Source organism: Larus michahellis, chromosome 26 (genome assembly GCF_964199755.1).
Source record: "Larus michahellis chromosome 26, bLarMic1.1, whole genome shotgun sequence".
In the NCBI taxonomy this organism is placed as follows: Eukaryota; Metazoa; Chordata; class Aves; order Charadriiformes; family Laridae; genus Larus; species Larus michahellis.
In genome coordinates this window covers 2,043,359-2,063,737 of record NC_133921.1, presented here as the reverse complement: position 1 = coordinate 2,063,737, position 20,379 = coordinate 2,043,359, and the positions used below count along the sequence as shown (strand labels likewise).

At 67.9% G+C, this 20,379-nt stretch overlaps 3 protein-coding genes across 5 annotated transcripts; 2 read left to right on the top strand and 1 right to left on the bottom strand.

The window, feature by feature from the left end:
- The first annotated feature begins 466 nt into the window (after positions 1 to 466).
- Positions 467 to 2,272, top strand: BLOC1S3 (biogenesis of lysosomal organelles complex 1 subunit 3). The gene is made up of 2 exons (XM_074567342.1): positions 467 to 605; positions 898 to 2,272. The coding sequence occupies exon 2, from the start codon at positions 901 to 903 to the stop codon at positions 1,393 to 1,395; it is 495 nt and encodes a 164-aa protein (XP_074423443.1). The 5' UTR covers positions 467 to 605; positions 898 to 900; the 3' UTR covers positions 1,396 to 2,272.
- Positions 2,273 to 2,578: 306 nt separating this feature from the next.
- On the bottom strand, positions 2,579 to 5,856 carry CCDC61 (coiled-coil domain containing 61). 3 transcript variants are annotated; one of them, XM_074567339.1, is made up of 14 exons: positions 5,809 to 5,856; positions 5,048 to 5,222; positions 4,878 to 4,960; positions 4,628 to 4,785; positions 4,391 to 4,543; positions 4,175 to 4,292; positions 4,022 to 4,104; positions 3,808 to 3,923; positions 3,636 to 3,711; positions 3,479 to 3,543; positions 3,281 to 3,359; positions 3,110 to 3,173; positions 2,917 to 2,983; positions 2,579 to 2,822 (listed from the first exon to the last, which is right to left on the bottom strand). In XM_074567339.1, the coding sequence occupies exons 2-14, from the start codon at positions 5,193 to 5,195 to the stop codon at positions 2,725 to 2,727; spliced, it is 1,308 nt and encodes a 435-aa protein (XP_074423440.1). In that variant the 5' UTR covers positions 5,196 to 5,222; positions 5,809 to 5,856; the 3' UTR covers positions 2,579 to 2,724. The 3 variants fall into 3 exon arrangements, with proteins under 3 accessions (XP_074423440.1, XP_074423442.1, XP_074423441.1); XM_074567341.1 differs by having other exon boundaries at positions 3,808 to 3,920; XM_074567340.1 differs by having other exon boundaries at positions 5,683 to 5,826.
- Positions 5,857 to 7,310: 1,454 nt separating this feature from the next.
- Positions 7,311 to 20,315, top strand: SYMPK (symplekin scaffold protein). Its single transcript, XM_074567336.1, has 27 exons — positions 7,311 to 7,351; positions 10,199 to 10,311; positions 10,883 to 10,948; positions 11,089 to 11,142; positions 11,254 to 11,327; positions 11,603 to 11,729; positions 11,820 to 12,069; positions 12,168 to 12,338; positions 12,924 to 13,163; positions 14,013 to 14,167; positions 14,291 to 14,441; positions 15,014 to 15,227; positions 15,305 to 15,455; positions 15,555 to 15,790; positions 15,980 to 16,061; positions 16,152 to 16,265; positions 16,346 to 16,493; positions 16,567 to 16,727; positions 16,804 to 16,912; positions 16,981 to 17,081; positions 17,170 to 17,260; positions 17,748 to 17,849; positions 17,932 to 18,119; positions 19,244 to 19,420; positions 19,576 to 19,662; positions 19,764 to 20,003; positions 20,090 to 20,315. Exons 2-27 carry the CDS (start codon positions 10,207 to 10,209, stop codon positions 20,249 to 20,251), a joined length of 3,756 nt encoding a protein of 1,251 aa, XP_074423437.1. The 5' UTR covers positions 7,311 to 7,351; positions 10,199 to 10,206; the 3' UTR covers positions 20,252 to 20,315.
- The last annotated feature ends 64 nt before the right edge of the window (positions 20,316 to 20,379 follow it).

Here is a 20,379-nt window from a genome sequence, read left to right as displayed (position 1 = left end):
CCAGTACCCCCCAGTACCCCCACGTCACCCCAGTGTCCCCCAGTCCCTCCAGTACCCCGCTATTCTCCCCTATCCCCCCCCCCAGTCTCCCCCATTCTCCCCCAGTATGCCCCCTCAGACCCCCAGTCTCCCCCAGTCCCCCCCACCCAGTTTCCCCAGTACCCCCCAGACCCCCAGTCCCTCCCAGCAACCCCCGGTCTCCCCCAGTCCCCCCCATCCCTCCCAGTAACCCCCAGTATCCCCCAGTCTCCCCCAGTTTTCCCAGTACCCCCCCCAGACTCCCAGTTCCCCCACTCCCTCGCAGCAACCCCCATTCCCCCCCCAGTTTCCCCAGTACTCTCCAGACCCCCAGTCCCCCCACTCCCTCCCAGCAACCCCCCGTCTCCCCCAGACCCCCAGTTTCCCCAGTACCCCCCCACACCCCCAGCGTCCCCCCCGCCGCAGCGCTCCCCCCCCCCCCCCCCGCCGCCAGGGGGCAGAGCGCACCCCGCCGCCCGCCCCGCGCATGCGCCGCGCAAGGGCACTTCCGGGATGGAGGCTGCCCTCCCCCCGGCACGTGACGCGGTGCCCACCGTCATGTGACCTGCGGCGGCGCCGGGCCGGAGGTGGGAGATGCCGGGGGGTCCCGGGGGGGCAGAGCCCGGGGGCTGGGGCCGCCGGGGGGGAGCGGGTCGGGGAGGGGGTGTTCCCTGGGCGTGGGGAGGAGGAACTGGGGGTCTCCGTGGGGCCGGGAGGTCCCTGGGCTGGGGGAGGGGCTGAGGCTTGGTTGGGGGTCAGAGGGTCGAGGGGACCCGGGGGGGGGACTGAGCACGACAGGAGGCGGGGGGGCAGAGTTTGGGGACACCGGGGGGGGGGGGGGTGTGCTGTCCCCCTGACCCCCCTGCTGTCCTCCCCCAGGCCATGGCCGCCCCCCGCCCCCCCAGGGTGGTGCCGGGCGAAGCCTCCGAGAGCGACTCGGAGCCGGAGCTGCTGGGGGGGGCGACCGGGGGGGTCCCCGGGGCCGGGCTGAAGGTGCCGGGTGAAGCCTCTGAGACCGAAGAAGAGGAGGAGGAGGAGGAGGAGGGGGGTGAGAGGCCGAAGCCCCCCCCGTTGCTGGCAGAGGAGCCGGCGGTGGTTTGGGGGGGCCGGGGGGGCCCCTCACTGCTGCAGCAGCGGCTGTGGGAGGGCTCGGGGCGGCTGCGGGGGGCGGTGGGCAGCGCCCTGCGGCAGAGCTACGGCAGCGCCGCCCGGCACCTTGGGGGGCTGGGGGGGGCCCTGGGCCGAGCGCAGGCCACCGCCGCTGCCGCTGCCCACTGCCTGCGCCTGGCTCGCCGCGACCTGCGCGCCGTGGCCGCCACCGTCGACATCGTCACCGCCTGCCGCCTCCTGCCCGACATCCGCCTGCCCGCGCTCTGAGCGATGACGCCGGGGCCTGGCACCCGCCGCCCCCGGCCTCTCCGCGGCTGGCACCCCCCGGCACCGGCACCGTCTGCCACCGTCTGCCGGACAGCACGGGCAGGAGCATCCTCATGGCGTCACCAGCATCACCGCATGGCATCGCCAGCGTCCTCGTGGCGTCACCGGCATCCTCGTAGCGTCACCCCGTGGTGTCACCGGCATCCTCATGGCATCGCCAGTGTCCTCGTGGCGTCACCGGCATCCTCGTAGCATCACCCCGTGGTGTCACCGGCATCACCGCATGGCATTGCCAGTGTCCTCGTGGCGTTACCGGCGTCCTCCTGGCGTCACAAGCTGGCATCATCCGCATCACCACGTGGCCTCACCAGTGTCCTCCTGGCATCACCGACATCCTCATAGTGTCACCACATGGTGTCACCAGCATCCTCGTGGCACCGCCGGCGCTGTAGGCAGCGGCATCCTCCTGGCATCACCAGCGTTTTCGTGGCGCTACTGGCATTCTCATAGTGTTCTCTGTGGCAGGGTGGTCACCGCGGGCGTTGTCACCGCAGCACCCTCCCGAGGGTGCGGTTGTGGTGGCACCGTCACCGAGTCGTGGCTCCAGCACCCCACGCTGTCCCCAGGACCTTTGTGCCGTGGTGGCAGCATCGTCACCGGTGTGGCCATGGTGGAACGAAATGTGGCTTCGGCGCGAGAGACTGGCCGCCCGGACCCCCAGCACCTCCGTGCTCTGGTGGCATTGTCACTGGTGGCCTCGTGGCTGGCTGCCAGCGTCACTGAACTGTGGCCCTGGGCTGGCTCCAGCCACCGTTGTCCCAAAACGCCACCATTTTGTGTGACATGGAGCTGAATAAAATGTGGCACAGCTACAGCAGGGGGCTCGGCCAGCGCTGTGGGGACAGCGGTGTCACCGGAGGGGACGCAGGGACACCCACCTGAAGGGGTGTCAGGCCATCGGAGGCGGGGCACAGGGTAGCTGTGACATGGGTGCAGGTGTCACATCGTGGTGGCCTGGGCCATGGTCTGTGTCCCCCATGTCCCTAAGCCCTGGCACTGTCCCCTGTCACCCCCGGCCATGTCCCTAGCGTCCCCCCTCCTGCCACGTCCCCAGAAACAGGACACGGGGCAGGGGACAGTGAGTGGGGACACACAGGGCCCCCCCCAAGCAGCGGGACACACCTTGAGGCCATACAAAGGTTTATTTGGGGGGACATTTGCCCCCTCTGTGCCAGTGCTGTCACCCCCTGGGGACACAGGGGGGGAGCTGAGGGTCCCCAGGGGTCCCCTGGGAGTCCCCGAAGCGGGTGTGGAGGCGCCCCGGGGGGGTCAGAGGCGGGTGTCCAGGCTCTCCATGTACTCCTGCAGCGCCTGCAGCCGGGCGTCGATCTCGGCCAGCTCGGCCGAGGGCTCCTCAGAGCAGTTCTCTTTGGGGGGGGGGGGCAGGGACAAGGGAAAATGGGTTAAAAACCGACCTAAATCGGGGTGGGGGACACCCGGAAAATGCACGGGGGCGCTCACCTTTCCCAGGGCGCTCGCTGGCTACGCTGCCCATGGGCGCCTTGCGGCCAGCAGCCGGGCGGGGGGCCTGGGGAGAGAGGGAGGAGGTGGCGGTGGCACCGGTGTCCTGTCACCCCACTTAGGGGGGGAGACCCCCCAAAGCTGGGGAGGGGAATCGGGGGGGGGGTCCCAGGCATCTGGGGGGGCCACTCACCACGCTGGGGCTGTTCCAAGATAAGGTACTCAGGGCTCTCTGGGCGCGGGTCTCCTTCCTGCCTCTGCCCCACAGAGGGAGGAGGGGTTAAGGGGTGCTGGGGGGGGCGGGGGAGCAAACATCCTGCCCCCCACCCCACACCCCCCCGCTGCCCCCCACCCCGGCGGTTACCTGGGGGGCAGGGGCTTGGACCGCTCATCAGCTTCACTGCTGGAACTCACCGCCGAGCGCCGGCTCCGGAAGCTTTCGGCTGTGGGGAGAAATGGGAGTTGGGGGGGGGGGGGGGGCGAAGGAGCCCCAGCACCCAGTGGGTGCTCCCCCCACCCCGGGTGCCCCCCCACTCCCACCCCTCAGCACATCCCCACTCACCCGAGGAGCTGCGACCACGGCTCCTCACCGGGCTGGCGCTGCCGAAAGCTGCCCCGTGCCGCTGGCTGCACCCAAGGGAGACAGTGGTTAAGGGCAGGGGGGGGGCTGAGGGGGGACAGGGGACGGGGACAGTGACAACCCCAATGTCACCGCTTACTTTTTGAGCCCGGCCTCCTGCCGCCGCTGACGGGCCCTGACGAAGGCCGTGGGGTCAAAGCGCGGCGGGCGGGAGCCTGGCGGGGGGTAGAGGAGGGTGTTGGGGCAGGGAGGGGGGGCAAACCATGTGTGTGTCCCCCCCCACTCCACATGTGTCCCTCAGCGTCCCCCACCTGCGGGTGATGGGGACCGTGACGGGGGGCGACCCTGGCCGCCACGGCGGCTTTCCCGGGACGCCGAGCGTCGTTCCTGGGGACGGCTGGCCGTGCCGACGGGTGTCCGGTGGCTGCTGAGGGGACCAGCGGCGTGAGGGCGGGGGGGGTCAGGGGGCACACCTCACGCCCAGGCAGGGCCCCCCCCTCCCCGTGCCCCCCAGCCCGGCCTCACCCCCTCTTGCAGGAGGCCAGCTCGGCCGTCAGGCTCTTCACCCGCTGCTGCAGCCTCCGCTCCGATGCCTTCACCTCCGCCAGCTGCAAGATGCGGGGGGATGAAAGGTTCCCTCTGCTGCCACCGGCCCCCCCCCAGCCCCCCCCAGCCCACCTCGGCAGCCAGTTGCCGGTGCTCGTGCTGGTGCCGGGCCTTCTCCCGCGCCAGCTCGTCTTTCATCCTCCGCAGTGCCGTTGCTTCTGCTGCCCGCTTCTCCAGCGCCCGCCGCAGCCTGCCGAGGTGTGTGGTGAGGGGGGGAGGTTGGGGGGGGCGTCCCTCCTGGCTCTGGGGTCCCCCCGAACCCTTCCCGCTGACTCGAGCACGGCTCACCCGTCCTGCAGGTGCCGGATCTCGGCATCTCGGCCATCGTCCCTGCCCTGAGCCCGGAGCCGCGCCAGCTCCTCTCGCAGCTCCCGCACCAGCCGGTGCAGCGCAGCAGGATCCGGCCTCCCGGCGTAGGGCAGCGGCAGCGGGTAGTGGATCCTGGAAGGGGGAGGGGCAATATGGCAGGGGGGGTGAGGGTAGTGTCCCCCCGGTCCTGCCCCCCCGCTCACTGTCCCCTGTTACCTGTCGAACTCGACGGAGTAGACAAGGATGAGGTAGCGCTTGGCATTGAGAGGGGAAGCGGTGGAGGGGGGAGGCCGGGGCATGGCCCCCACTTTGCGGCAGCGCAGGGCCTCCAGGTCGGCGTAGGTGAGGAGCTCCAGGCTGACGGACTCGCTGCTCTGCGGAAGGGAAAAGTTGGGGAGGGGGGGCTCAGTGGGACACACACACACACAACCCCCCCGAAACACGGCAGGGACGTCGCCGGCCTCACCTGCGTCAGCGCCGACTCCAGCATGCTGCAGAAAACCCCAAATTGCTTGAAATTCCCTGTTTTGTGGGTGAGCTCTTCGATGACTGCAAGGAAAGGGGGGGCTCCAGTCAGTCAGCATTCCGGGGGGAATGTGTGTGTCCCCCCCCGCACCCTCCTCCACCGGGACTCACAGGCGGCGTCGAACTCGCCCCTCCACTGGTCCACGGTGCCGTGGGCTTCCACCTCCACCCCCAGCGCGGCGGGGGCCAGGCGCAGCCGGACGGTGTGCCCCCCGCCCCGGAAGGCAAGGTCAGCCTGCAGGTACCGCGGCTCCTCCATGACGCTGGCGCGGGGGCGGGGGGGAACCTGCGGGGGGGGGGGGAGAGCACGCTTGGGACCTGCGGGAGGCACCCCCAGGAGGTGGGGGGGGGCACCCCTGGGAAACGGGACCCAGGTCCAAGGGGCTGGGGGGGGGGGGTTTAGGGTGGACTCTGAGGTGGTGGGTGTATGGGGGGGGGGGTGGAATTGCTGGGCGGGGGGGGGGGGTGGCACAGATTTTTTGGGGGACGCTGACAGGGGGAGTGGGAGGGGAGGCCGCAGCACGGAGGGGACCCACCGGGTCATTTGGGGACCGGGGCGGGGGGGGCAGTTTGAAGCGGGGGGAGGGAGAACAGAGGGACACGGGGAGAGCCCAGGCCTTGGTTGGGGGGGGGCTGCTCCGGAAGGGGGGGGTGGGCAGGGCTCGGGGGGGCTGTTCGAGGGGGTACGACAGGGCTTTATGGGGGCTCTGGGGGGAGCAGGGCCCCGGGGGCTGTTCTGGCCGTACCGGGGGCTCTTCAGGCGGCAGAGATCGGGCAGGCCCGGCCGGGGGGCGCTGCTGGGGGCCGGGGACCCCCCCCCCGGCCCGGCCCGGCCCGGCCCGGCCCGGCCCGGCCCGGCCCCGCTCACTCACCGCCCGCCGCGCTCCTCCGCCGCCTCAGCCGCAGCCCCGCCCCCCTGCGGCCCTTCCCCCGCCCCATTGGCCGGCTGCGCCTCGCCCCGGCGTCTCATTGGCTTCCGCCGCCGCCTGTTCCCTCACGCCCCGCCTCCCCGCAGGCGGCCGTTAGCCGCGCCGCGCACCGCTGCTATTGGCTGTCAGGCGGAGACGGGCTCCCGCCTCTGCGTAGCCATTGGTTTCTGCGGCTGTCAGTCATTACCCCTGGGAAGGGGGAGGAGCCACCTGTGCCTGTGGTGCCCCCTGCTGGCAAGGCCCCGCCCCCTCATTCATGCCTGCAGCGCCCCGCTCCATTCATGCCCGCCGGGAGCGGGGACGGGGGGAGAAGGGAAGGGGGGGACAGGGACGGACCCACGGGGGACCGTGTCCATGGCTCTTTCCGCGGATTTGCGGGTCTCTGCAGATCCTAGTGGAGATCCTTGGTGGCATCATGAGGACCAGGACCAGGACCAGTCCCCATCTTCAGTGGCACCTCGGGGACTGTGGGCACTACGGATGGCACCATGAGCATCCTTCGTGGCACCATGGGGACCACAGGCTTCTGTGATGGCCCTGTAAGCCGTGGGGACCATTGATGATGCCGTGAGCACCCTTGGTAGTACCACGGGGATGCTCCATGGGCCTTTATCCATGGGAACACACGTGAGGCCTTTCAACGCTGGTTACGAATAACGTCTGGAGCAGTATCTCGTGCCACGATTTGCACGTACTCCAGGGTCTCCGGTCGCAGGGAGTCGCAGTCCCTGCGCGACTCAGCTCTTCAGTCATGAGTTCAGCTAAAGTTCCCTTCGGGGTCCCACGCTCTTGTCACACCGACTCCGCCACAGGCTTTGCCGTGTCCCCCTGAGAGCGTTCTGACAGGTGGAACCCAAAGTCGCGGACTGAATGAGCGCAACGGACATTTCAGGGGGATGGTCCCGAGACTTAGGCTGTTGTATCTGTACGAATATATGTGTACATATATATACATATATATTTATCAAAGACAGGGAAAAGTGGTGGCAGTTGGTTGGAAGTGGGAGATCTGGACGCAGACGGTAGGGAATAAGGGCTGGACAATGTCCTGCTTCTGCTGGGGGTCGGGTTAATTTTCCACCGTCGCGGTGGTTTTCCCTTTGCCTTTCTGACAAACCGGCTCAACCCACGAGTTTTGCCTTTTTTTCCTCCCGTTCTCCCCCAAAAGCGGCGGGGCGGGGGGGGGGGGGATGCGGGGCGAGGTCCTTTGTCGCCGGGCAGGGGCTGAGTCACGACACGCGAGTGGGTGGGTTTTGGGGGGGCAAGTCGGGGCGGGGGAAGGGGGGGGGGGGGGGCGCCCCCCTTTCCCGCCCCCCAACGTGCGCAGAGCGCGCCACCGCGGCGCGCGCATCGACCCCCCCGCGCCCGCGCGTGACAGCCCGCCCCCTGCGCGCGCGCGGGCGCGGCGGCGGCGGCGGGCGCAGGGGGGCGGGGCCTGGGGCCGGGCCGCGCGTGCGCAGGGGGGGCGGAGAGGGAGAGCGCGGCGGTGAGGGGGGGAGAGGCGGGAGTCCGGGGGGGGGGGGGCCTGGGGGGGTCTCCATGGGGGTTCTGTGGGGTGTGGGAGGGCTCTAAAGGGGTCTCCGGGCTGACAGGGGGGCTCCGTAGGGGCCTGCGGGGTGTGGGGGCTCCGTAGGGGCCTGCGGGGTGTGGGGAGGCTCCGTAGGGGCCTATAGATTGGGCGGGGGGGGTGTTGTCTGTGGGCTGTGCGGGGGCTCTATAAGGACCTGCGGGGCGTGGGGGGGGCCTCTCTAGGGATCTGTGGGGTGTGGGAGGGCCTCTATGGGTGTGCTGGGGCTCTGTAGGAGTCTATGGGCTGGGGGGGGGCTGCGGGGTGGGGGAGGGCTCCGTAGGGCCCCGCCGGGGGCGGGGGGGGGCGCTCCATAGGAGCCATAGGATGTGAGGGAGGCTTTATGGGGGTCCATGTGTTTGGGGGGGGCTTCATGGGGGGCTTTGGGGCCGGGGGGGGGGAGACGGACGGACAGACGGACGGGACGACTCTATAGGGGTCTGTGGGCTTGGGGGAGGGTATGTAACGGCCTGCGAGGGGGGGGGGCTCTAGGGCTCCGGGAGGTGTGGGGGGGTGGCAGAGCCGATAGGAACCTGTACGGTATAGGGGGGCTCTATAGGGGCCTGCAGGAGGAAGAGGCAATAGAGGGGCCTGCAGGGTGGCGATGGGGGGCTCTATAGGGCCTGGGGGGTCCATAGGACCCTGGGCCGAGTGTAGGAGGTTGGTGGGGCCCAGGATGGTGGGTCTCTGTAGGGAGTGGAGGTCTTGGGGGGGGGGCGTAGGTTCCTGGAAGGGTCTTGGGGGGCCAGCAAAGGGGCTCTATAGGCCCCAGGGCAGCGTGTGGGGGCAGGGGGGGCTCCAGGGTAATATGGGGGGAATTGGGCTATGTAGGGGGGGGGTGCAGGGGGCTATAGGCACCTCTAGGGGTTGGGGTAGGTGTGGGAGGGGGCTCCGTAAGTTCTTGGGCCGTGCCTTGGCGCTATAGGGTGTATATGGATGTGGGAGGTGTGAAGATGGGGTGCCCTAGGGGGTGGAGGTACTGTAGGGGTGGGGGCTATAGGTTCCTATAGGGGTGGGAGGGTTAGCGGGGCTCAGGGCTGGGTGGGAAATGGGGCTCTGCAGGCAGCAGGATCCCCTGGGAGGGTGTATGGAGGGGGGGGCTTTCTATAGGGTCCTGTGCCGGGTCGAGAGGGACTGGGCTGCATGGGCCTGGACGTCTATAGGGTGGGGTGCTGGCGGGGCCTCGGGCAGGCACTGGGTTGTAGGGGGGACACGTACGGGATGTCCCAGGGGGATGTAGGACGCCCTGGGGCTGTATAGGGCACTCCAGGGTCAGCTGGTGGGTCCCAAGGGCCGTATAGGGGATCCGAGGGGCTGCGCAGGACATTTCCGTGCTATACAGGGCGGTCCAGGAGCCATACAGAGCAACCTGGGGCTGCGTGGGGCAAGTGAGAGGTCTCTGGGGCAACCTGGAGGCCATAAAGAGCTGTATATGGCTCCTAGGAGCCATATAGAGCAATCTGGGACCATATAGGACAGCCAAGAGGCCATGGCTGGGTCTGTGTAGGGCATCTGAAGGGCATCTGAGAGGTGTCTGAGGCATCCTGGGGCCACATAGAGCATGGCAGGAGCTGTACAGGGCACCTCTGGGCCGTATAGAGCATCTGGGAACCATATAGGGCATCGCAGGGGCTGTATGGGGCATCTCTGTGCCATATAGAGTATCTGGGGGGGCCGTATAGAGCATGGCAGGAGCTGTACAGGGCATCTCTGGGCTGTATAGGGCATCCCAGGAGGTGTATGGGGCATCTCTGGGCTGCATAGGGCATGGCAGGGGCTATATGGGGCATCCCAGGGTATGTACAGGATGTCTCTGGGCCATATAGGGCATCCCCGGGGCTGTATGGGCATTTCTGGGCTGCTTAGGACATCCTGGGGCTATATAGGTCATGGCAGGGGCTGTACAGGGTGTCTCTGGGCCATATAGAGTCTCCAGGGGCATATTTGGGCCGTATGGAGCATCTGGGGTCCGTATGGGGCATCCCAGGGGGTGTACAAGGTGTCTGTGGGTCGTATAGAGCATCCTGGAGCCGTATAGTTCGCGGCAGGGGCTCTATGGGGTGTCTGTGGGCCCTATAGAAAGTCCTAGGGCCATATGGGGCGTGGTGGGAGATGTACGGGGCATTTCTGGGCCGTATAGAGCATCCTGTGGCCACGTAGGTGGTGACAGGGGCTCTATGGGGTGTCTCTGGGGTCATACAGAGCATCCTAGGGCCCTATGGGGCACAGCAGGGGCTCTACAGAGTGTCTCTGGGGTCGTATAGACCATCCTAGGGCCCTATGGGGCATGGCAGGGGTGTTATGGGGTGTCTCTGGGGTCATATAGACCATCCTAGAGCCCTATGGGGCACGGCAGGGGCTCTATGGGGTGTCTCTGGGGTCATATAGAGCATCCTAGGGCCCTATGGGGCATGGCAGGGGTGTTACGGGGTGTCTCTGGGGTCGTATAGAGCATCCTAGGGCCCTGTGGGGCACGGCAGGGGCTCTATGGGTTGTCTCTGGGGTCATATAGACCATCCTAGGGTCCTATGGGGCATGGCAGGGGCGTTATGGGGTGTTTCTGCGGTCATATAGAGCATCCTAGGGCCCTATGGGGCACGGCAGGGGCATTATGGGGTGTCTCTGGGGTCATATAGAGCATCCAGGGGCCGTATGGGTCATTTGGGAGAGCCCAGGCTCCCTATAGAGCCCCCCAGGGACGCGCGGGAGCCAGCCAGGCCCCTATAGCGGTGTCGTATGGGGGGGGTGACGGTGTTGTCCCCCCAGGCAGGGCCATGGCGGGGCCGGGGGGGGCTGAGGGCCCCAGCCCCCGCCGCAGCGTGGCCTCCCAGTTCTTCAGCGAGGAGGAGAGCGGGGACGGACGGAGCACCTCGGAACGGGTGGGGATCGGGACGGCGGGGCGGGGGCGGCCGGGATCCATCGGGGGTGACAGGGTCCCTGGGATCCATGGGGTGGCGGGGGGCAGGGTCCCTGGGATCCCCAGGACGAGATGGCGGGGGGGGGGGACACACACCAATGGGGAGGGTCTGGGATGGGGTGGTGGCGGGGGGGGGATACCTGGGATCCCCAGGATGGGGCGGGGGCAGGATCCATGGGGGGATCCACTGGGTCCAGGATCAGCAGGGGCAGGATCCCCCGGGGGGGGGGGGTGGGGGGGGGTGGGGCAGGGGCAGGGAGGGAAGATCCCTAGGATCCAGTGGAGGGGGGGGACAGGATCCTTGGGATCCCAGGGTTGGGGGTGTCAGGATTCCCAGGGGGGTTCCACTGGGGAGGGTCTGGGATGGAGGTGGGGGGCAGGGGGGATCTGGTGGTGTGGGTTTGGCTGGGGGGGGGGAGGGGAGCAGATCCAGTCTAGGGACACAGTGGCCGCAGTGGAGGGGAGCCAGCGGTGGCCCCATGAGGTGGGGTGGGGGGACACGCTGGGGACACACACGTTATTTGCCCCCCCAGGTGGTGGATCTCCTCAACCAGGCGGCCTTGATCAGCACTGACTCCAAGATCACCATCCTCAAGCAGGTGAGTTGGGGGGCTGCCCCCCTGCGCCGGGTGGGGGGGATGGACGACACAGGCAGGATGACGGGGACTGGAGGGGGGGGAACACACACAAGACACGGACACACCATTCCCGTGTCCCCACTGCGTCTCTCTGTCCCCAGGTGCAGGAGCTGATCATCAACAAGGACCCCACGCTGCTGGACAACTTCTTGGATGTGAGCTGGGGGGGGGGGGCTGGTGTCACGGAGACCTGAAGGGGGTGTGGGGGGGTGCTGGGATGGATCCAGCCTTGTGCTGAGCCCCCCCCGCACCGTGTCCCCCTTCAGGAGATCATCGCCTTCCAGGCTGACAAGTCCATCGAGGTGCGGAAGTTTGTGGTGGGCTTCATCGAGGAGGCGTGGTAAGGTGGGGGTGTCCAGACTTGGGGGGCGGGGCGCAGAGGGCTCAGCACCCACTTGGAGGGGGGGGGTGGGTGTCACCCGATGACCCGCTCTCAAACCCTGGGGACGCTCAGCACCGTCCCCGGGGACAGATGGGCCCCATCTGGGCTTCTGGGGAGACGGGCGGGAGGAGGCGTGGGTGCTGAGCACCCCCTTCTCCCGGGGGCCCGTTTCTGTGTGTCCCCCCCACCCTTTGTGTGTGTGCCCCATTCCCCGCCCCCCCCCCCCCCCCCAGCAAGCGGGACATCGAGCTGCTGCTCAAACTGATCGCCAACCTCAACATGCTGCTGAAGGATGAGAACGTCAACGTGGTGAAGAAGGCCATCCTCACCATGACCCAGCTCTACAAGGTGGCCCTGCAGGTGAGGCACCCTGGGGCTGGAGGGGTGGGGGGGTGCCTGTGGGTGCCGGGGCCGGGGGGGGGGTGCGGTTTAACCCCTCCCTGCCTGCAGTGGATGGTGAAGTCGAAGGTGATCAGCGAGCTGCAGGAGGCTTGCTGGGAGATGATGGCGGCCATGGCCAGCGACATCATCCTCCTCCTGGACTCGGACAACGACGGCGTCCGCACCCACGCCATCAAGTTTGTGGAGGGGCTCATCATCACCCTCTCGCCCCGCATGGCCGACTCTGACGTCCCCAAGCGCCACGAGAACGACATCAGCCTGGAGCGCATTCCCAAGGACCACCCCTACATCAAATACAGTGAGGCCGTGGGGCGCCGGGGACCCCTCCAAGAAAGGGGGCGGGGGGGACGCGCACACACGCCCCCCCCCGGCTGAGCGTCCCCCATGTCCCCGCAGACGTGCTGTGGGAGGAGGGCAAGGCCGCCCTGGAGCAGCTCCTCAAGTTCATGGTGCACCCGGCCATCTCCAGCATCAACCTGACGGCCGCGCTGGGCTCCCTGGCCACCATCGCCCGCCAGCGGCCCATGTTCATGGCCGAGGTCATCCAAGCCTATGAGACCCTCCACGGTAAACATCGCCTCACCGGATGTCACCGTCACCCGTGGGAGCAGAGCGTCCCCGGTGCCGGCCAGTTCCCACAGCACTTGTAGGGTGGGGAGGTCCCGGGCTCACCCATTGCCCTGGGGAGTTCTGGGTCCCTGAGGTCCCCCCACAGGAGGCTGCGGACCCAAACGTCCTTGGGCCCAGGTCTGCAAGGTCCCCGTGGGAGGCTGGGGACTCAACGTCCTCAGGCCCAGGCCCCACGATCCCACCATGGGAGGCTGGAGACCCCAGATGTCCTCAGATCCGGGTCTGCAAGGTCCCCGTGGGAGGCTGGGGACTCAAATGTCCTCAGGCCCAGGCCCCACAGTCCCACCATGGGAGGCTGGAGACCCCAGATGTCCTCAGATCTGGGTCCCCAAGGTCCCCACAGGAGGCTGGGGACCCAACCATCCTTGGGCACGGTTCCTGAGCACCCACCTTCTATCTCAAGCAAGGACCCAGGCTCACCCCCGCCGTCTTGCGGGCAGCGGACCCCGCTGCCACCCAAACCGTGGTGTCCCCAGGTGTCCCCAGCCATCCCTAACACAGTGTCCCCCCCCCATCTCGCAGCCAACCTGCCCCCCACCCTGGCCAAGTCGCAGGTGAGCAGTGTCCGTAAGAACCTGAAGCTGCACCTCCTGAGCGTCCTGCGGCACCCGTCCTCGGGGGACTTCCAGCCCCAGATCACCACCCTCCTCGTCGACCTGGGCACCCAGCAGGCCGAGATTGCCCGCAGCATGCCCAGCCCCCGTGACACCCGCAAACGACCCCGTGACGAGCCCGACGCCACCCTCAAGAAAATGAAGATTGGTGAGATGTGGGGGTGTCACGGTTGTCTCCTCCCTGGGGGCCCTGCGCACCCTTGGGTCCTCCTAATGCTGCACGGAGTCCCCCCAGTGCCCTCCTGGGAACAAGTGGTGGCATTATGCTCCCCCCCAAGGTCCTCCCAGTGCCCCCCAGGGTCTTTCTGGTTTCTCCTGGGAGTGGGTGGTACCATTAAATCCCCTTCGGGGTCCTCCCAGTCACTCCTGGGGACGTGTGGTGGCATTAAACGCGCTCAGGTCCTCCCCGTGCCCCTCAGAGTCCTCCTGTTCCCTTCCTGGTCGCACTGCGGGTGGGGGTGGCATTAAAGTCCCCTAAGGTCCTCCCAGTGCCCTCCTGGGGACGCTGGGGACGGGTGGTAGCATTACAACCCCCCCCCAGCGTCCTCACAGTCCTTTCTGGGGACAGACAGTGGCATACGTACCCTTGGAGTCCTCCCAGTCCTTTCCGGGGACACGTGGTGGCAGTACACCTCCTGCAGGTCCTCCTGGTGCTACCTGGGATCTTTCTGGTTCCTCCTGGGGAAGGGTGGTGGCATCAAACACCCCCAAGTCCTTCCAGTGCCCCTCAGAGGTCCTCCCAGTCCCTCCCGAGATCCTCCCAGTCCCTTCCTGGTCACGCCGGGTGTCGCGCTGGTGGCATTAAACACCACCTCAGTCTTCTCAGTGCTCTCGTGGGGCGTTCCCAGTCCCTCCTGGGGACCATCGGTGCCACAACAGTCCCACTAAGTCCTCCTGCTCCTTTTCTGGGGTCCCCGCTGCCTGGTCGTGGCTGATGACCCCCCCAGGGACCTCCTGGAGACCCTGACACCTCCCCCCTCCCTTCTCCTCCTGGCAGAACCCCCCCTGGGTGAGGACGACGAGGACAAGGACCTGGAGCCGCCGATGGTGGCGGCCCCCAAAGCTGCCGGCCAAGCCAGCGTCCCCTCGGACACGGACATCACCGCCGAGTTCCTGCAGCCGCTGCTCACCCCGGAGAACGTCGCCAACCTGGTCAGGGGATGGGGAGGCGGCGCTTTGCGGGGTGTCGTGGCGCTTTGGGGGTGTAGTGGTGGTTTTTTTTTTTGGGGGGGGGTTGGCTCTAAGGCGATGTGTCCCCCCCGCTTCTTCCTGCAGGTGCTGATCAGCATGGTGTACCTGCCCGAGGCCATGCCCGCCTCCTTTCAGGCCACCTACACCCCCGTGGAGTCGGCCGGCACCGAGGCGCAGATCAAGCACCTGGCCCGGCTCATGGCCACCCAGATGACAGCGGCGGGGCTCGGCCCGGGTAAGCGGGGGCTGGTGGGCGGGTGCGCGCGTCCCGTGTGTGTGTGTCCGTGTCCCCCCCTTTCTTTTCCTCCATGGCAGCGCTTTTCGGGGTGCTCAGCCCGGGTCGCAGAGGAACAGAACGCCTCCTCGCTCAAAGGCAGGGAGCAGCGATAGGTTTTACTGGGGTGAAATAAGGATTTGGCAAAGCTGGAGAAGTTGGGTGGGATTTAACAAATTTTAATAGCGGTCCGCCGAGGGTTTGTTAAGTTCAGTGGCGAGGATCGCCTTATTCGTTACGGCGAGGCGGAAACACACACGGGAAAATGGAATTCGGGGTGAGTTAGAAGCGAGTCGCCTGCAAGTCGATAGGATGGACAAGGTGAATGTCTTCCGTTTAGCTCCGGTGTCTTGTTCTGTACTTCGGTTATCGTGCGTTTTGGGGTTTCGAAACCGCCTCCGGAAATATTTTTTTTGACAACCTTCCCCCCTCTTGGACGGGAGCCGGGAGCTTTCCCGCTCGCCCTGAGGGGGTGAGAGGCTGGTTGCTCCTTAGCCCAAGCCCAGGAGTCAGCGGCCGCGGCACCGTTTCAGGCGTGGAACAGACGAAGCACCTGAAGGAGGAGCCGAAGGAGGAGAAGGCGGCCAAGCCGGAGAGCGTGGTGATCAAACGGCGGCTCTCGGCGCTGGCCCAGGGCCAGGCCATCTCGGTGCTGGGTGCCCAAGGCTCGGCTGCCAACCTGCTGGAGGAGGAAGCCCCCCAAGCCAAGCGTCGCCCCGAGCCCATCATCCCGGCCACGCAACCCCGGTGAGCCCCCCCGCCACCGCTCCCCGGGGCAGGGGGGGGCACCTGCGGGTGCTGACGGACCCTGTCTCCCCTCCAAGGCTGGCGGGCGCCGGCGGCCGCAAGAAGGTTTTCCGCCTGGCTGACGTCCTGAAGCCGCTGAGCGACGCGCAGATGGAGAAGCTGAAGCTGAGCGCCATCAAGCGCATCCTGCGCGCCGAGCGCGCCGTGGCCTGCAGTGGGGCTGCCCAGGTACGCCTGGCCACCCCCCCACCCCAAACCATGGGGGTGAGCTCCCCGCCTCGCTCCCCACATCTCGCCAAGACCCTCTCACCTCCCGTCCCCCGGCAGGCCCGCGTGAAGATCTTGGCTTCGCTGGTGACGCAGTTCGAGGTGCCGCTGAAGAGTGAGGTGCTGGCCTTCATCCTCGACGACGTCCGCGGCCGCCTGGACCTGGCCTTTGCCTGGCTCTTCCAGGAGTACAACGCCTACCTGAGCCACCTCCCCGCCGGCAGCCTGGAGCGCTACGACGAGTGTCTCATCGGGCTCCTCGCCGGCCTCCAGGAGAAGCCTGACCAGAAGGACGGGTAGGGACGGTGCCACCAGGCTCCGGAGAGCTGGCACGGTGGGAGCTGCAGCTCTCAGGCCATGGATACTCCTCCAGATGGTCCCCAGGGTTGTCCACGTGTGTCCCCACCCCGGTGGCATCATCTTCACCGCGGTGGTGACCCCACTCTGGTGGTGTCCCCGCCTCACTGATGTCCGTTTCCTGACAGGATTTTCACCAAAGTGGTGCTGGAGGCGCCGCTGATCACCGAGAGCGCCCTGGAGGTCATCCGCAAGTACTGCGAGGACGAGGTGGGGACACGCAGGGTTGGGAACAGACGGCGCTGGGGACATGGGGATGAGCTGCGGTGTCCCTCACCGCCGTGTCGTCCCCCCCCCCAGAGCCGGACCTACCTGGGCATGTCCACGCTGCGCGACCTCATCTTCAAGCGGCCGTCGCGGCAGTTCCAGTACCTCCACGTCCTACTGGACCTCAGCTCCCATGAGAAGGACAAGGTACTGGCAGGGGACTTGGCCTCCGGCGCCCCCAGGGGACACCCCCGTCCCCACGCCGGTGACACGCAGCCGCCCCGCAGGTCCGCCAGCAGGCCCTGCTCTTCATCAAGCGCATGTACGAGAAGGACCAGCTACGGGAGTATGTGGAGAAGTTCGCCCTCAACTACCTGCAGCTCCTGGTGCACCCCAACCCACCCTCTGTCCTCTTCGGGGCTGACAAGGACACGGGTGAGTTTTGGGGATGGGGTGGCGCCCACCGGGGGCGGTCCCCGGGGCTCCGGTGACGCCGTGTGTGATGCAGAGGTGGCCGCGCCGTGGACGGAGGAGACCATCAAGCAGTGCCTCTACCTCTACCTGGCGCTGCTGCCCCACAACCACAAGCTCATCCATGAGTTGGCGTCCGTCTACACCGAGGCCATCGCCGACATCAAGCGCACCGTCCTGCGGGTCATCGAGCAGCCGGTGAGACCCATGAGGGTTGAGGGGATGCAGTGTGGGGTGCGGTGGCCCGGTGACGCCGGCGGTGGCTCTCCTGTAGATCCGGGGGATGGGGATGAACTCGCCCGAGCTGCTGCTGCTGGTGGAGAACTGCCCCAAGGGAGCCGAGACGCTGGTGACGCGCTGCCTGCACAGCCTGACGGACAAAGGTAGGGATTGGGGGGGACGTGGCGGGGTGGCACGTGCCCCATGGTGACGTGCCACCCCCTCCTGGCAGTGCCCCCCTCGCCCGAGCTGGTGAAGAGGGTCCGTGATCTCTATCACAAACGGCTGCCGGACGTGAGGTTCCTCATCCCTGTCCTCAACGGGCTGGAGAAGGTCAGAATGTCCCCTCCATCCACGTCCCTTCCCCTCGCGTCCCCTCTCCTCACATCCCCCTGGCTGAGCGCTGCCGTTTCGGATGCAGAAAGAGGTGATCCAGGCCCTGCCCAAACTCATCAAGCTCAACCCCATTGTGGTCAAGGAGGTCTTCAACCGCCTGCTGGGGACACAGCACGGTAGGGGACGGGGACGGCCCTGGGACATGCGGCAGCCCCGGAGTGGGACGTGGAGCCTGGCACCTCCCTGGGGACAGTCCCAGTGCTCGCTGTGGGGACGTGGGACCTCTCCGTGGTGGGACACCATGGAGCAATCCTGGGGGACGCTCCCAATGCTCACTGTGGGGACATGGGACACCGTGGAGCGTCCCTGGGGACAGCCCTAGTGCTCGCTGTGGGGAGATGGGCCATCGCTGGGGTGGTGGGACACCATGGGGCACCCCTGGGGACAGTCCTAGTGCTCAGTGTGGGGACATGGGGCCATCCTGGGCTGGGAGGTGAGACACGGCACCTCCCTTGGAATGGCTGCAGGGACATAACGTGACCCCAGGGCCAGTCCTCGCCTCTGGGGGCCACCATGGGGTGGGACACGGGCCCTGGCGCCTGGACCCTGTCCCCACCCCGACCTCCTGAGGGACGGGGCCACCTCAGCGCTGTCCCCCGGCAGGTGACGGCTCCTCGGCCGTGTCCCCGCTGAACCCGGGGGAGCTGCTGATCGCCCTGCACAACATCGACTCCTCCAAGTGCGACATGAAGTCCATCATCAAGGGTGGGTGCCGCAGGGCGGGGGGTGACACCCCCGGCGGGCAAGCCTGGAGGCGAGGGTGACGCCTCCTCCTTGTCGCTTGCAGCCACCAACCTGTGCTTCGCCGAGCGCAACGTGTACACCTCGGAGGTGCTGGCGGTGGTGATGCAGCAGCTGATGGAGCAGAGCCCCCTGCCCATGCTGCTCATGCGCACCGTCATCCAGGCCCTCACCATGTACCCCCGCCTGGGCGGCTTCGTCATGAACATCCTCTCCCGCCTCATCATGAAGCAGGTCCCGCTGTCCCCCCCATCCCTCTCCGTGTCCCTCTGTCCCTCACCGTGCACCACCCACCTGGCTGGGCGGCTTCGTCATGAATGTCCTGTCCCGCCTCACCGTGGAGCGGGTCCCCCTGTCCCTCTGCGTGTCCCTCGGGGCGTTCTTCTGCGTGTCCGTCTGGCCTTCTGCTTGTCCCTCTGTCCCTCGGGGTGTCCCCCGTGGTGTCACCCCATCCCTCTGGGTGGCTCTCCGTCCTGTCGTGTTGTCCCTGGGTGTCACAGCCCGGCTGTCTTTCCCTAGAGGGGTCTGGTCATCCCACCCCCGTGTCCCTGGGTGTCCCGTCTGTCCTGTCCTGCTGTCCCTCTGGCTGGCCCCAGCACGGGGGGCTGGTGGGCCAGGGTGGGTCCCTTAAGGGGGGGGTCCCTGGGGGTCACAGCCCAGGTGGCTGTCCAGGGGGAGGTCTAGTCACCCTGCCTTGAGTCCCTCTGGGCGTCTGTCCGTCCTGCCTCGCTCTCCCTGGGTGACCAGACCCTAGAGGGGTCTGGTCACCCTGTCCCCATGTCCCCATGGGTGTCTGCCTGTCCCGTCCCACAGGACACAGCCCGGGTGTCTCTCCCTCTTGGGGTCTGTCTGTCCTGTTCCTCTGCCCCTATGGGTGTCCGTCCCTCCTGTCCCACTGTTCCGGGATGCCCCCGTGGGGGTGTCCGTCCCCGTGGGTGTCTGTCCCTTCCCTCTGTGTCCCCGTGGGGGTGTCTGTCCCTTCCCTCTGTGTCCCCGTGGGGGTGTCTGTCCCCGTGGGTGTCTGTCCCTTCCCTCTGTGTCCCCGTGGGGGTATCCGTCCCTGTGGGTGTCTGTCCCTTCCCTCTGTGTCCCCGTGGGGGTGTCTGTCCCCGTGGGGGTGTCTGTCCCTTCCCTCTGTGTCCCCGTGGGGGTGTCTGTCCCCATGGGGGTGTCTGTCCCCGTGGGGGTGTCTGTCCCTTCCCTCTGTGTCCCCGTGGGGGTGTCTGTCCCTTCTCTCTGTATCTGTCCCCATGGGTGTCGCTGCTCCCCCTTGTTCCCCCCAGGGTCCCAGGGCCGGGGGGGAGCCCCCAGGGCCCTCCCCCCCCCCGACCCTCCCTCTGCCTTCCCGCCCCCCCCAGGTGTGGAAGTACCCCAAGGTGTGGGAGGGGTTCATCAAGTGCTGCCAGCGCACGAAGCCCCAGTCCTTCCAGGTGGTGCTGCAGCTGCCCCCCCCCCAGCTGGCCGCCATCTTCGACAAGTGCCCTGAGCTGCGGGAGCCGCTGCTCAGCCACGTCCGGGCCCTCACCCCCCACCAGGTGACCCCCCCAGCCCCCGGGGAGGGGGCACGGCAGGCACCCCACCCCCTCCCCAAGTCGGGGGGGGGGGGGGGGGGTGGCGTGGGGGTGGCGTTTTCCCTCCCCCTGACCCGCCGTGTGTCCCGTCCCCCCCCCCCCCCCCCGACCCCTTGCAGCAAGCCCACATCCCGCTCTCCACCATGGCCATCCTGGAGGCTTCCACCCGCCACGAGCCCGACGCCCGGGAGGGGCCCCCTGGAGAGGTGGGGGCGCGGGGGGGGTGTGTGTCGGAGGGGTCCCAGCCCCCACCGTGGCAAGGTGGGGGCCCCCCCTCACCCCCCACCCTGTGCCCCCCCCACCCCAGGAGAAGCCCCCGAAGCGGCCCAATGAGGAGGAGGCAAAGGGGAAGGCAGCCGCCGCAGCGCCGGGGGGGGGTCCCAGCACAGGGGCCCCCCCTGCCCCCTCCGAAGCACCCCCCGAGCTGGGGGGGGCCGATCTCGAGCCCCCCCCCATCTTCATCAGTGTCCCCGAGGATGAGGAGAGCTCAGGGGGGGCCGGGTCCCCCCCTGATGCCACCCTGGAGCCCCCCGCCGCCCCCCCCAAGGTATGCAGCCCCCCCAGCACCCCATGTGCCCTTCTTGGGGAGAGACCCATCTCTAACCACCCCCCCCCCCCCGTTTCTCTCTGCAGGACCCCCCCGCCACCGCGGAGCCCCCCGCAGCGGCCCCCCCCCTGGCCGAGGCAGCCCCTGGCAGCCCCCCCTCCTCGGAGCCGCCCCCACCGGGCACCCAGAGCCCCGAAGTGCCCCCGGGGGGGGCCCCCGAAGCCCCCGCGGGGCCGGCAGAAGGCTGAGGGGGGGCTGGGGGGGCGCCCCCGCCCCCTGGGGTGCTGTGTTCAATAAAGGCCTGCGAGCGGCTCCGGGCTGTGTCTGCTTTTTGGGGGGGGGGATTGTGGGGGGCGGGGGGGGGGCACGTTGTGGC

Excerpts from the sequence above, each read along its gene's own strand:
- BLOC1S3 (XM_074567342.1), top strand. The coding sequence starts at position 901 with ATGGCCGCCCCCCGCCCCCCCAGGGTGGTGCCGGGCGAAGCCTCCGAG.
- CCDC61 (XM_074567339.1), bottom strand. The coding sequence starts at position 5,195 with ATGGAGGAGCCGCGGTACCTGCAGGCTGACCTTGCCTTCCGGGGCGGG. Across the intron at positions 3,712-3,807 it reads ACGGTCCCCATCACCCGCAG|GCTCCCGCCCGCCGCGCTTT; the intron begins GTGGGGGACGCT and ends ACCCCCCGCCAG. Across the intron at positions 2,984-3,109 it reads CTTGGAACAGCCCCAGCGTG|GCCCCCCGCCCGGCTGCTGG; the intron begins GTGAGTGGCCCC and ends CTCTCTCCCCAG.
- SYMPK (XM_074567336.1), top strand. The coding sequence starts at position 10,207 with ATGGCGGGGCCGGGGGGGGCTGAGGGCCCCAGCCCCCGCCGCAGCGTG. Across the intron at positions 16,266-16,345 it reads GCTCCCATGAGAAGGACAAG|GTCCGCCAGCAGGCCCTGCT; the intron begins GTACTGGCAGGG and ends GCCGCCCCGCAG. Across the intron at positions 20,004-20,089 it reads CCCCCGCCGCCCCCCCCAAG|GACCCCCCCGCCACCGCGGA; the intron begins GTATGCAGCCCC and ends TTCTCTCTGCAG.